The sequence below is a fragment of the Neltuma alba genome, unplaced genomic scaffold (assembly GCF_004799145.2).
Source record: "Neltuma alba isolate B1F8T4 unplaced genomic scaffold, ASM479914v2 tig00011267_pilon, whole genome shotgun sequence".
Lineage (NCBI taxonomy): Eukaryota > Viridiplantae > Streptophyta > Magnoliopsida > Fabales > Fabaceae > Neltuma > Neltuma alba.
The window spans coordinates 19903-34908 of record NW_021635978.1 but is presented as its reverse complement, the minus strand read 5'-3'; the positions used below and the strand labels follow the sequence as shown (position 1 = coordinate 34908).

The following is a 15006-nucleotide window of genomic DNA, read 5'->3' as shown; positions in this document are numbered from 1 at the left end:
CAAAATAGGATCTTGATTTTTTTAATTTGATTTAATCAAGGATTTTTTCTTTTAAGACTTAGAGCGCTAAACGTTTTTGTCTCTTCCAACAACAACCTTAATCTTTTTCATAAGATTCTAGTTGCGGTTGTCTAAATATTTAATACATTTTCATTATTATTATCCTCTAATTAATTTTGTATATTGTATTAATTAAAAGGTTGACATTTAGGCATACCATATTTTCTTTCATATTTTTTTCCCCTTTACGCGTCCCTTAAAAATAAAGGATGCCTGAAAAACAAAGTTTACTTCTTGACTATTTAACATCATGAGTAACCATTAAAAAATATTTAACTAAATCACTAGAAAATACTCTCTTCGTTTCTTATTATAAGAGACGAATAACCAAATTACATTGATAAAAAAAACAGTTAAAATTAGTTAAGAACAATTAATGTGTAAAAAGTATAATTTTTTTCCAAAAATACCCTCATTAATAAGGAGAGAAAACATGAGAGAGAACAATAGTAAATTATTAAAAGAAAGAAAAGTGGGAAGGAGAAAGAGTATGAGTTGGAGACAATAAATATGGGTAAAATAGGAAATCAACACAAAAAAATAGAGACAGCTTTTAAATATCTCTTATATATAGGAACATACCATAAGCATCAAATGTCTCTTATAATAAGGAACGGAGGGAGTATAATAATTTGTTCATCTGTTTATATTTGTACTATATTTTCTCTCACAGCTAATCACTTTAAATAGAAATAGCACTACTTCCAGTTCTTAATATATATGAGTTAGTTGAATAATTTGAGTAGATTAAGAAAATTAGTTATGTTAGTTGTTTGTAATAAAAAGTTATCTTTTTTAAAATATCTTTGCTATTTAAACATATTGGCTGTAACTATTATTATTATCATGACTACTTTAAAAAAATAAATAAATATTAGAGACAAAATAGATTAAAATTTTATATTTAGAATTAAAATAAAAATCAAACAAACTCTTATATTAAATAGAAGTATTATAAGAAAATATTATGTCAGGAATTTGCAGAGGGAAGGCATGGCAAATTGGCCTCACCGGCATTCCCGAGGAACTCCTCCGACTGATCGAAGAAATAATATTATAAAATTTAATTACTATTATATCAAGTGATTTATAATAAGAATGATCTATTTTTTTTAAAAATGTTTTATAACAAGAACTTACATCTGTTTAAACCTGGACCGGCTATTACCTGCTTCTATTATCATTTAGTGATGCCTCTTGTCATGGTATCTATTAGTTGATTATAAGAAAAATAAGGATATACTAATATATAAATTATTCTTGGTTTTTTACAGCTGAGGAAAATATAAAAATATATTAGCGGGAAATATGTCATCAATAAGTGGAGCAGGATGGAAGTGGGCATTAGTAGTCAGAACTCCGAAGTCAGGACGTGGGGGAAGGTCACCAAACCCAATTAATAGCCCATCGAGAAAAATGTCATAATTCTCAACCGTAAAATATTTAGGATTCTTTGTATTTACTCCAACTATTACCGTACATTGAAGTGTCAAATATCCATCAGAAGGCAGTAAAGCTATTCCTCCCTAACCCTTTTCACCTCGACCCGAATATGAGGCACTCCATTGGATCATACTTTGGGTTACGTATGGGCCCAAGTTACATTTAAATAAATTTTGGATCAGTATACGCTATTCCCCCCCCCCGGGAAATGAGATAGTATAGCTTTTGCTTGGCGGAACAGGCCCAAGAAGAAGCCCAGTTCTTATTTATTAAAGATGAGAGTGAAAATGGGAAACCCTAGTTATCAATCTCCCTTCGTTCTCTGCTCTGAGAGAAAAACCCTAGTCGCTCAAGATGCCGGCCGGTCATGGGTTGAGATCTCGTACTCGAGACTCTTTCTCTCGGCCATTCAGGAAGAAGGGTACCATCGCCCTCACCACTTACCTTCGCACCTACAAGATCGGTGACTACGTTGACATCAAGGTCAATGGTGCTGTCCAGAAAGGTATGCCTCATAAGTTCTACCATGGTCGTACTGGCCGTGTCTGGAACGTCACCAAGCGCGCTATCGGCGTCGAGGTCAACAAACAGGTATGTACCTCCGTATAATAGTTGCGCGATGTTCTCTTCGACTTTGTACGCTGTTATAGTTTTCGTTTGTTCCTTTCTTTTTTGTTCAATTCTTCCTCCGGAGGCAGTATTTATTTGTTATAAGCTACTTTTTCTCCTATCCTTGATGATGACTTTATCCATTTTGTGCGATATATTACTGAGGTTTTTATGGGTACTCTTGGCTGCGTTCCAGTCAATGTGGGTAGTTTATGCGATCTAACGTTGGCATCTTGATGTTTTCTGGACATGCTGTAGGTATTGAATGCTAAATTTTTCGTTGGTTTAATTTAATACTTCTTGTTTTAACTTTTGAGCTAAATTGATACCATTTCGGTTTGGTGAAATATGCTAGGGAAATATTCTTGGCCAATAAAATCTGAGTCGTCTTAGGATTAATTTTGGGCTCGCTTTCGTTAATAATTTTACACGGCTGGTGGCATATATAGCAACTTCTTTTTGCTGTTCGTTAGTTACCGATCTGATAAAACTTTTCATCTTCCAGTTTTCCTCTAAATTTCTCTCTTGTCGCCATTGCGATGGTGGTCGTATGGCCAATCTGAATGTTTTTGTTGTTGCCAATGACATCCATTTCGATTGTTTCCAAGCATGGACTCTTTTAAGGGACTTATTTAGTGTAGATATCCCGGCTTTCTCTTGGCTAAGTGATCTGTTGACTGTTTTATCTTCTACAAATTTCCTAAGTTCCGTGGATGCATCTGTGTTCTAGGTTGGCAACAGGATTATCAGAAAGAGAATCCATGTTCGCGTTGAGCATGTGCAGCCATCAAGGTGCACAGAGGAGTTCCGTCTGAGGAAAATTAAGAATGATCAGTTGAAGGCAGAGGCAAAGGCCAAGGGAGAGGTCATCAGCACTAAGAGGCAGCCTGAGGGCCCTAAGCCAGGTTTCATGGTGGAAGGTGCCACACTGGAGACTGTAACACCCATTCCATATGATGTCGTCAATGATCTTAAAGGCGGTTACTAGTTCTGAATTTAGTTGTTTTTCTTCTTTGTTGAACCAAGTAGCTTCGTTTGGATTTGAACCCTTACATGTTTTCATTGGAAGAGCCGTATAATTAACTCTCTGCACAAGTAGACTCCTAAATTTTGTCTCATTGATTTCTGAATACAAAGTATGTGTTTTTCAACCCTTTTTTGGATACCCTGAAGCACAAATCATAATTTATTTTTGCGCTTGGTTTTGTTTAAGTTGGAAACTACTGTTTGTCAAGCTCTTTGGACGCTATTGATCTTCTTTCGAAGTTACTATTAGGCTCCAACTTCTAAAAGGCCGAACCTGCTTACGGTGATCCCCTGTTGGTGTTTGGACTCAGCATCAATATCTTTGTATTGGGTTGACGCTGCTCGGATAATGCCAAGTGCATGAGCTGCTTAATTCAGATGTTTCAGTGTTGAAGTAATCTTATCAATACGCTAGTGATACTTTGTCCAGAGACCTTGCTACATTTCATTTTCAGACGAGGCCGTTCAATGATCAAGATCTTTGTTCATGCTTCCAGTTATTGGATTATCTCGAAGTCGGAGCATTTGGCTCCAGTTCTGTAAGCACATTGCGCGTATCTCAGTTATCAAAATGTCAGACTGTTAACGCCGTTCCTGTCCGTTGTTTTCAATATCGGAAAAGGGACGTGAGCATTAACATGTGGAAATTGGAAATTGGAAATTGTCACCACCCTGTGCAAAGTGGAAGTTGAGCCCCTCATTTCTTCATTAAAAGTAATTTCAAAGAAAGGAAACAAGAAGAAAGTGTTTTTAATGTTTGTTAAATGGAAAAATGGCCTTTTGAAAAGGCCAGTTTTTGCCCCCTCATTGTTGTTGATTGCCACCATTCTCATCTTGTATCAAACAAGTTCTTATATTACCAAAAAAAAAAAAAACAAGTTCTTAATATTTTTAAATTTCAAATTTTATTTTTTTAAGATTTACAAGTCACAAATTGTTGACTTCCAAATGAATTCACTCGTTTAAATTAAAATGCAACTTTGGTGTGTCTTGATCTGGGGGAGGCGGTTGAACTTGCATTATCGTTGAGAAGGATCGAGTTTGATGTGCTCGTCTGTTGACCCATTAATTTGATGAGCCGAGTTATAATTTGTGAACGGGGCACTGCAGGTTAGAGGAATTATTTGCTTCCCTTGTTCAAGATTTGTTGAGACGAAAGGTTGAAGTTCTCGTCGAAAAAGTGACGTCATTGAACAACCAAGTCTCATGGCAAAAAGTTTTATGTAGTCCTCAATATTCTTCTTCTTTTTTCCTCCCCCCCCCCCCCCCTTTCGGTAATAGATCTTCAGTTCTTCACTACTAGACCCTGGCTTCCTAATTCCTTCTCGTACGCCCCTGCTTTCCCCTGTTTCAAACTCAAAGCACTGCTGAATCTCGAACAGTTTACAGGTGGCAACGGGGTTCCCAGAAAAATAACAAATGAAGAGTAGGCTGAAACGATGACTTCCTTTTTATCCTTTCTTTGTAGAATATATTCAAATGAACATGAAATGGGTTAGATTTCATTTAGTGCATTAGCTAGTTTCGGTTCAGCATCAACATGGTAAATGTGTTCATCTGGATGCCCAGTATTGAACGCACTCTATCTTGTTTGGTTTTTCTAACCTTCTTACGGTCAACGACGGTGTCTGCAATACTCTTCATTTAGCATCGCTCAATTTTCCTTTCTCAACCTTTGGATGCAGCTTCTGCCATTTTCGTTTTGTTTTTCTCTAACTTCTTAAGCGAGGAGGAGGCGAAGGAACCTCAATGGAAAAGCCAGAAAGCACACGTGACAGGCTGGTCTAAACAACCTGCACTGCCAATTGGTTTAATAATATCCCATGAAAAGGCAACACAGTACAGAGAATGGTGAAGGATTATTCAAATTATTTAGCAAACCAAGAGGTACAGCCCAATTAAAGCAATGCGGACGCTTGACTTCAAGTGCCTTTAAGGGCAGATATAGGTGCAAACACAATGAAATATCTGCAATCCAAAGTGAGCGCATCCTCCCCACCCCCCGTGCGAGTTCATGCACTCTTCTTGACAAGCAAGAACATCACATTGGTTGGGATCTAGCTCCACTGAACAGAACGTTCTGGCTTTGGCTCCACCCTCCATCAACACAGCTGCACAAATCTCCAATCGAATCATCAGAAACAGGGGAAAAAAGAACCAAACAGAGAGAAAAGCAGGTGGAATTTTGACCAGGCAGACAAACTTTTGTTTAATAGGAAGTCTTTCATTTAGTTACGAAAATGCTAACACCAACTCCGGACACGCTATTCGCTGCAGAGATGATATACAACTCAGAACTTACCCGAGACAAGAAGGAAAAGAAGGAATGAACAGGGGAAAGAAAGCTTGGCCATCTCAGTTCTCAGGCTGGCTAGCAGTGACTGAAGGGCATGTGAGAAATCTCTTTCTGTAGTTTTTTCTTATAAGGACGAATGGGGTTGTGATGGTGGGGTTGATGGTTGAGAAGCATTTATAGAGATGCTGGAGCAGATAATGCTACGCCCATATCGTTTTAATGGCACTACCACGACTGGCTGTTTTGAATATTTGGAGTTTTCCCAGATTTTCCTATATGTTGGTTGTATTTCCTTTTGCATTTCTAGCTAGCTGCAACTCTTTGAACTATCCTGGATTTAAATGAGATGAATAAATAACGTTGATTAGAGCTATTACGGTAAATTTTTTATTTTTATCGTTTATGGGCACGCAGTGCCAACTCAAATGTGCTGAAATAAGCATATTATCCCTGCTAATCATTTAATACTGACCCTCCATGACACATGCATGATTCTACTTTGATTACTCAGTAGATAAAGTCAGGGGAAGCAGTTTGCTCAAAAAAAAAAAAGTCAGGGGAAGCAGAGATGAAAAATTAGTCAATAAAATTATTTGCAAGTATAAATGATTGGTGGCCATGGTTGTCCGAAGAGTAAAAGTAAAAAAAAGATAAAGAATAAAAACCCTGTGCAGTGTTTTTGTGGCAATTTATTGTCATTATGAGAGTGTTTAAGAAACGAAACTAAAATTTTAAAAGTAATTTTAAACTTGCATTCGAGTCATCCAAGCACCCCTTGTTTCAATCTTTCGCTGCAAATCAGGTTGAGAAATAATTTTTCTTCCAGATACAATTAAAAACCTTCATTACGTTTGCATTTTCAAAATTCAAGACAAAATAACAAGGTTAATATATTTTTTTGGTATCTCAAATTTATCTTTATTTTGGTATTGACCCCTCAAATTTTAAATTATAGGTTTTGGTCCTTTAAATTTTTTTATTTAAAATATCAATCTATATAATTCAATAAAAATTTGTATTATTTTGTCACTTAAAAAATCAAAATCAAAATCAAGACAAAATGAAAGGATAAAAAAAATTATATTAACCTAGATAAAAATGATATTTATATAGTAATAATTTGACTTGTACTGAACAACATAGACACTGTGCGTGCGTGAATAAAGTAACGTTGAGGAGGCAATGGTACTTTGAAGTGCCTCTTTTCAGATCAAAAAAAAAAAAGTGCCTCTTCAAGCATATATTTTCAATTGAAAAGTCACATCCATGTCCTGCTTTCTAAAATAACATTAACTTTCTTCTAATACGTAGGATTTCCTTGTAATGACACATGATTGCACTTTTAGTACTGTAATTCCTCACACAGTCTTTTATATAAATTTCTTAGTTTGTAAAAACAAAAGTTTGCAAAAACAAAACATTCATTTTAAAAATATCCCAACTTGAAAAATATACTTTAATGCAGCTTGTTATATTTTATGAGCAAATTATTTGTTTGATAGAATTTTGGAAAAAATAACCTTTTGGTCCTTCAATTATTAACTCAACCATGTCTCAACTATGACTTGATATATCCTAGTTCTTTAATTTTTAATTTAATTAAAACTCAATCCTTAAGTCGAACGGAGTAAACATTAGAGACTGAGTCTTAATTGAATTAAAAATTTAAGAATTAAGTAGCACTGAGTTATAGTTGAGAGGCTGGGTTATGATTGAATTAAAAGTTAAATGACTAAAGCATTAGATTTTCCTATAATTTAAATTATTTTATATTGGCGAGTTGATTTTAACATGCGTATTTTTTTTTTTTTTACCAGCAACAACCAAAACTGTGTATGTGACATGAGAAGTTGAGAACATAATTAATTTTATTTAAAGAGTTACAAAATCACTTTTTCATCCAATACTCCTATTTTTTAAAAAAAAAATTCTTGCAAGCTGCGATGAGCTGTTAAAAAAAAAAAGCTGGGAATGAAAATTCTTCCTCCGTTCCACCCCCGTCTTCATTTTTGTCGTGAAGAATACCAAGTCCTTAATTTTATATTACCTCCCATTTTTAATATAAGAATTAGTTGAATAATTCAAGTAGATTAAAAAAAAGTAGTTAAACTAGTTATTTGTAATAAATATGTGTTGTCTCTCCTCTCCTAATATATTTTTACTAATCAAATGTATTGGTTAGCACTAAAAAATAGATAAATATGAGAGACAAAATGGATTGAGGTCTTATATTTAGAATAAAAGAAAAAAGTCAAATGAGGTCTTATATTAAGGACTGGAAGCAGCATATTTATGCATTTGTCTTAAACGAGGTTAAAAAAACGTATTTGATTGGATTTAAAAATATTAGTGTTAAAAATACAGATATTTACTTATCCTCGCAACCTCATGCCATTGAAAACAGTACATTAAATATATAAAAATATAAGATTTTATAAAGGTACAGTAAATTAAAAATATATAAATTTAATCACTTAAAAACTTTCTTTATTAGGCTTGGTTTTTTTTTTCCCCTTGTGGCTGTTCACTGCGGCATTTTAGGAGGAAAAGAAAAGCCGTTGTACTACACTAATAGTCTCAGACACACAGACACACACACACACACACACACACACAATTATCTGGTGATATTTCACTCGAAAAAATTTGTCGATCGAAAGAAAAATCTAATAATTGTGAAAAAATCCATCTAATCCTCCAAGAAGAGAGAAGGAAGAGGGAAAAAGAGGGAACCGAACCCAAAACTGAAAAAGGGCAGAGCGCAAAGAAGCGCACACAAAAGGTCAGGGAGAGAGGGAAATTGAAAACAAATCACATAGTCGCATGTATCATATAAAGGGCCTTCTCGTCTCTCTCTCTCTCTTCGCCTCCCGAGCAGCTATGAACCATTGCCGATTACTGCTACTTCGTCTGTAAAACCCTAAGCATCGATTTTCCTTTTCTTTCTCTACTTTGTAATTCGATCCTTCCCACTCTGTTGATTGATTAATTCCACTTCAATTACTCGGTGCGCGATAACTTTCGTCTCGCTTTGAAGATCCATTGGTGGCTTTGATTAGGGCTATGATTTCTTTGGGTTTGTTTTTGGTCCATTAAGGCTGGCGGGTATTCGGTTCAAGTAAATGGCGGATTCGCCTGGCATCCGCCTCTGCACTTGTGGTATTTCGGAAGCTCACAGAGTCGTTGGTCTTCGTTTCCGGTTGCGGTTCCGTGACGATTGCAAGGAATAAAAGAAATAATGCTGACCGTGCTTCGCGTACACCTCCCCTCTGATATACCCATTGTAGGCTGTGAGCTCACGCCATACGTGCTCATACAGCGACCAGACAAGCTTGTTACCAACGACGATGTCCCTGAGGCGGCCCCCTTAGATGGCCACTTCTTGCGGTATAGATGGTAAGCATTCAGTTCTTTCATTTCTTTTTTTTTTTTTTTGGCTTGCTTTGCCGTGGGGTTACTACCCCACCCTTCTCTTTTTAACCGTTGGACGACTCAGGACAGTTATCGTATGTTTGCAAGAGATGGCATCTTCTTGTTGTTCGTCATGGCGCTTAACAGATTTGTGAGCTTCAATGTGCGGTGTAGAATTTATTTTGATTCTTGGACGATTATGTAAATTCTTCAATTGAATACCTCCGTGGGATTTAAGTTCCTGAGGATTTTCTTGTCAGGTTTATGGCTTGTGGTTCTTCTCTATCTGCTTTTCTTTAATCTATTTGAAGTTTATATATTGTATTTTCATAGTTTGAAAACGACTTAGTTTTACCTCTGGGTTGCCTGCTATAGTATCGTACGTGGTTATCAATTTATGTCAGTCTTTCGAGGCCCAAATTCCAAGCATAGGATGAAAGGTCATGTGAAACTGTTGAATTGGCTTAAATAATGGGAAATTTGACTGCCTAATCTACTGCGTTTCATTATTGAGGGAATTTCTTTTGACTGTTCTGTGTAATTGAGAATTTGATATTTTATAAGACCATAGTATGTGAGCAAGTAAGCCTCCGTTGCTTAATTTGTTGACTTGTCCGTTAATATTTTTTTGGGCAATTGTTTCATAGGTCCAGTCAATTTAATTTGCGATGATTGGTGAAATATTGCCTCTTTAGCTGTTGACTACTAGTACTGAAGCATTACACAGATTTTAATTTACAGTTCTCTGCGGCAGTACTAATTTACAGTTTTCCACACCATCTCACATATATTAGAGGTCAAATTTCTTATATTGTCAATAAATCATATGGCATCAATAATTTCTTTGCGTAAGTTTTGAATGCTGATGTGTGATTTCTTTCCTATTAAATATTATTGTGGATTTGTATGGCCAGAAAATTATGTTTTGCCCGTCCTAGCCTCTGGGGATTATTGTAGCTATTGCAAGATTTATGGATGAATATGCTCTTCATGTGGCGTCGAATAAGTATTAGTCTGTCATGATATAGAGTACATTGTCCTGCATATGTTGTTTTCCCTTATTTCCTTAACAGTAAAAGTTTTGGCTGATGGTTTATCATTTGGCTTTTATTTTTAAAGGTATTGTGTACAAAGTGATAAAAAGGTTGCTGTCTGTAGTATACATCCATCTGAGCAGGCCACGCTGCAGTGCCTTGGCTGCGTTAAGGCCAAAATACCTGTTACCAAAAGTTATCATTGCACACCAAAGTGCTTTTCAGATGCATGGCAGCATCATCGTCTTCTACATGATCGTGCTGCGAATGCAGCCAATGAAAATGGAACTGAAGAGGAGGAACTATTTGGACGTTATAATAGCTCTGCCTCTGGGGCAGTTAATAACAGCTTATCTAGCTCTGCTTCAAGCACTAGCTTGGCGAATGTGTCAGCTCCTCTGTATCCAGCTGCTGTTACACAACGAAGTGGTGGTGAGACTTGGATCGAAGTCGGACGATCTAAAACGTACACCCCTACAGCTGATGATATTGGTCATGTCCTTAAATTTGAGTGTGTTGTAGTTGACGCAGAGGCAAAAGTTCCTGTAGGGCACATTAATACTATACTAACTTCTCGTGTTATTCCTGCTCCCTCTCCTATTCCACGCCGTTTGATTCCTGTTGATGGGATGGCACATATAGATGCAGATGCACGCATAACATCTTCAGGAACATTTACTGTTCTATCTTACAACATTTTGTCTGATGCATATGCTTCAAATGATTTATATAGTTACTGTCCTCCATGGGCCCTTTCTTGGCCATACCGCAGGCAAAATTTGTTAAGAGAAATAGTTGGTTACCGGGCAGATATTATTTGTCTTCAAGAGGTATATAAACGTGCTTTGGTTTCTGGTTGAGTTTGATGTTTAATAAACTTATTTAAATTTATCTAATTTTTTAATCTTCATTGTTACAGAGTCATTAAATGAAGTAGCAATATGATAGTGTCAACATCTGTTTTAAAGATGAATCATTTTGTGAGAAATTTGAAATTATGGTCGTAGATCAGTTTCCAAGGGGTGGAGTGCCCTGATGGCATTTGTAATTTTTTTTTTTTCGTAACAACATTTTAGACCTGTGTGATCGAGATTTTTGTATGTGTTGCGTGCTACATGAACTTAATTTCCATTGAAAGTGATTTAGTGGGCTCATTGCCCTTTTAAAAAAAAAAAAATTTACTCGCATTTGTATCTCATGTCATGTGGAATAATTTGAGTCAGATGTAACCCAGCAATCTTGAGTTACAATTTTATGCTCCTCACTCACAAAATTAAAGCCCTAAGAAGCATATGATTGCTCTGTTAAGACCTTTTCTTCCAGCTGACTGTCAATTTTCCTCCCAGGTACAAAGTGATCATTATGATGATTTTTTTGCTCCTGAACTGGACAAACATGGTTATTATGGTCTATACAAGAGAAAAACTGATGAGGTTGTTCAAATGTTTTCTTTCTTTTTGTTGTAATTTTAAAATTCGATTTGATGTTAATCTGTTAATTTTTTTGTTTATAGTTATTTGGCAGCAACACCAACATAGTTGATGGTTGTGCAACATTTTTCCGTAGAGACAGATTTTCACACGTGAAGAAATATGAGGTTGGGAAGTATTTTGTGTGATGGTAATGCTCTTCATTTTGCATGTAAATTAATATGATTTCTGCTTGCTTTCAGGTTGAATTTAACAAGGCTGCGCAGTCTTTGACTGATGCTATGATTCCAACTGGGCAGAAAAAAGCAGCGTTAAATCGGCTGGTTAAGGTGGTTTATTGCTTCAAAGATTACATGTACCTTTTGCTCCCAGGCATAAATATTTGTCTAGCTGATTCTTATTCTTTTTGTTTTAGGACAATGTTGCACTAATTGTGGTTTTAGAAGCAAAAGTTAACAATCAGCTAGTTGACAATGCTGGAAAAAGACAGCTTCTTTGCGTGGTAAGCTTTTATGTTGCTATTATTTATTTGTGACCCTATGGCAACATTCTGTTCATGCATTCATATGTGGTAGATTGTGGATGGTTTTCATTGTCTATTCTTTAATGAAGGTTCTAAGACATTTGATTTTTCCATCAATGAGCACTCAGCCCTTTTTTCTTTTGCTAGTAGATTGAGCTTATATAAACTTTTTCGGTGGTATTTCTCATTGACCTTTTTTTTTTTTTTTAACTTGACTTAGGCAAATACACATGTAAATGTGCCCCAAGATTTAAAAGATGTTAAACTCTGGCAGGTGAGCCATCTAGTTTGCTCGTGAGCAGTTTTCATTTTGCACACAGGAGTTATGACTCCCAACTTTATAGGTGCACACATTATTAAAAGGGTTGGAGAAAATTGCTGCAAGTGCAGACATTCCGATGTTGGTTTGTGGAGATTTTAATTCAGTTCCTGGAAGGTAACTATGTTATGTTTTTTGATTGCAGCTTATTTTAATCCTGTTTAGTTCTTATGGCTGAATCACTAGATTGTGGCTGAAAGTGATAATAAACTTTGTTGCAGTGCTCCGCATTCACTTCTTGCATTTGGGAAGGTAGATCAAACACATCCAGATTTAGCCGTTGATCCACTCAATATACTGCGGCCACACAACAAGCTGGTTCATCAATTGCCGCTGGTAATATATTCCTCGGATTGCATTCTAGTTGTGTTTTCCCTTAATTGCTTCTGTTTATCATTTTCTTTTCTTTTTTTTTTTTTTTCACTTTAGTTTTTCGGGCTTATGGATAACCATCAATTTCAGGTTAGCGCATACTCATCCTTTGGAAGAACAGTAGGTCTCGGATTTGAGCAGCACAGAAGGAGAGTGGATAGTGCAACAAATGAGCCCTTGTTCACAAATGTCACCAGGGATTTTATTGGCACTCTGGATTACATATTTTACACAGGTGAGCTATTTTATAATGCTGTGTTATTCGCCTGATATAGACATGCGGGTTACTGTTTGACGAAGTAATGATTTTTTGGTTCAGCGGATTCATTGGTGGTGGAGTCACTATTGGAGCTATTGGATGAGGAGAGTTTGAGGAAAGACACAGCACTTCCCTCTCCTGAATGGTCATCTGATCATATAGCTCTGTTAGCTGAATTTCGCTGCTGCAAGAATAGATCTAGGCGTTAACACTTGAAGGTAGGAACTTTCTTCCCCTTGCCTCTTTGCCATCATTCTGATGGTTGATTAATTTGCTATCAATTCAGTGTTGGTGTGCAAAATTTACTTGTGTCTCTTAGCCTCTTTGGTTCACTCTGCCTTTTTAACATGTTCGAGTTTGTATCTGTGTTTGTGGATGCCTGAGTTATTTTGACAATAATTATGTTTCTCAATGTTTGCAGTTGAAATCTATACACACAAAGAAAGGCTGAAATAAGCATTTGGCTGATAAGCTGCTGTAAGAATGGTAGATCACCCCTTCGTCTTTTCAGGTATCTTCATGTGGGATCCTAGCAATGATCTGCCTTGTAATATGCCGCCCTTGTCGCATAGGAAAGTTTGTATACACCTTGTTGAATTTTCTCCTTGCTGCCTCCTCCCCAATCCTCCTTTCCCTCTAAAGAGGGATTTGTCTTTATAGATGTTCAGTGGCCCAATTTATTCTAGCCATTGGTCCATTGACCCTTTTGTCCAAATTCCTGGAGATAATCTAATGGCCGCTGAGCAGAGTTCAAATCCCTTCTATAGTGATGAAATAATATTCGAAACCTAGGTTATGCTTAGTTGCCAAATGTCAGCAGAAACCTGACGTGATATTCATAACGAAGCGTCCCTCCGGTATGGGAAGGGCTGCCTAACTTGGGCTTTGTGATCTGTGTTGTAGCTAGCGACCATATGTAGCATTGTATAGGGATGGAAGATGCTTAATGTTGAATGATGGATTTTGCACCATAAAAAAGGGCACAAGTCAACTACTTGATTCTTCGGCTCTGCAATTTTTAGAATGCCATTCTGGGCAGCGAATGAACATTTGAGCTGTGTATTGTAGTGACACTATCAGCTTCCATTTCGCGCATAATGCGCAATGCTAATCCCATTTTTCTTTTGGGATGTTTCGTTTGTTTTTAATTTTTTCCTTTTACACTAGGTACAAATTCATAGTCACCCAAGGTGGATTTTAAAATGATTTAGTTTGAAATATAATACACCAGTTGATAGAAAAAGGAAGATTTGACCATGACAATTTTCTGGGTTTTGTAGCTTTTTTTTTTTAAATACATCTTATATTCAGGTATCTTTCGCAAGAAACCGTTTTTTCAAAATATTACTTCCGGTCCTAATTATAAGAGTTAATTGACTAATTTGAGGAGATTAAGAAAAGAAATTGATTAAAAAAAGAAATTAAGTTAGTTATTTGTGATAAATAGATGTTATCTTTCTAAAAATATTTTTACCAATCAAGTGTATTGATTAGAATTATTATTATTAGGACTAATTTGAAAAAAAAATTAATATGATAAATAAAGTGAATGAGGTTTTATATTTAAGATTAAAATAAAAATTAAACAAAGTCTTATATTAAGGACTGAAATATTTAAGATTAAAATAAAAATTAAGTAAAGTTTTGTATTAAGGACCGGAAGTAATACGTTATATACTGATCTGCATACAAGTAAATAATGACAAATGTTCCTGGTTTAAAATGAGTTTAAACATTTAAAATTATTGAAATAACAAAAATATCTAATTATAAAGTTAACTAACTTTATATCATGATTAGAATGAGTCAATTCAATGATATAAAAATGTTTGCTGGCAGAATTTTGATTTTTAAGAAAAATTTATGCGTATCTTTGCATTCCCCATAGCTAGCAATTCTGATGGGCTGTGAAGTTTTACTGAACTGGCTTTATCCTCTGAAACAAAAGTCAACCTTCAGAAAAAAAGAGGATTGTTTTTGGTCATCCTATAAAGAACCTTAGATATGTACTCCCATGTATATTTATATTGAACAGAAAAATGAGTCATGTTTTATCTCACTTCATTTTTATTTGAGCTTATATCAATATTAATATACCACCTCCTGTTTTAAATATAAGAACTAGTTGATTAATTTGAGTAGATTAAGAAAATAAGTTAAGTTAAGTATTTGTAATAAATATATTTTGTTTTTTGTTTTAAATATTCTTGTGTATTTGCTAAAA

General features: G+C 35.6%; 2 protein-coding genes across 3 annotated transcripts; both read left to right on the top strand.

The window, feature by feature from the left end:
* Nucleotides 1-1810: 1810 nt before the first annotated feature.
* On the top strand, nt 1811-3277 carry LOC114763208 (60S ribosomal protein L21-1). The gene is made up of 2 exons (XM_028952822.1): nt 1811-2094; nt 2843-3277. Exons 1-2 carry the CDS (start codon nt 1858-1860, stop codon nt 3098-3100), a joined length of 495 nt encoding a protein of 164 aa, XP_028808655.1. The 5' UTR covers nt 1811-1857; the 3' UTR covers nt 3101-3277.
* Nucleotides 3278-8154: 4877 nt separating this feature from the next.
* Nucleotides 8155-13908, top strand: LOC114763222 (carbon catabolite repressor protein 4 homolog 2). Of its 2 annotated transcripts, XR_003742325.1 has the most exons (13): nt 8155-8830; nt 9965-10709; nt 11226-11312; nt 11393-11476; nt 11552-11638; nt 11725-11811; nt 12053-12106; nt 12177-12268; nt 12373-12487; nt 12614-12758; nt 12843-13000; nt 13204-13293; nt 13686-13908. XR_003742325.1 is itself a non-coding variant. In XM_028952839.1 (12 exons), the coding sequence occupies exons 1-11, from the start codon at nt 8673-8675 to the stop codon at nt 12989-12991; spliced, it is 1803 nt and encodes a 600-aa protein (XP_028808672.1). In that variant the 5' UTR covers nt 8155-8672; the 3' UTR covers nt 12992-13000; nt 13204-13908. The 2 variants fall into 2 exon arrangements, 1 of the variants encoding a protein (XP_028808672.1); XM_028952839.1 differs by having other exon boundaries at nt 13204-13908.
* Nucleotides 13909-15006: the final 1098 nt, after the last annotated feature.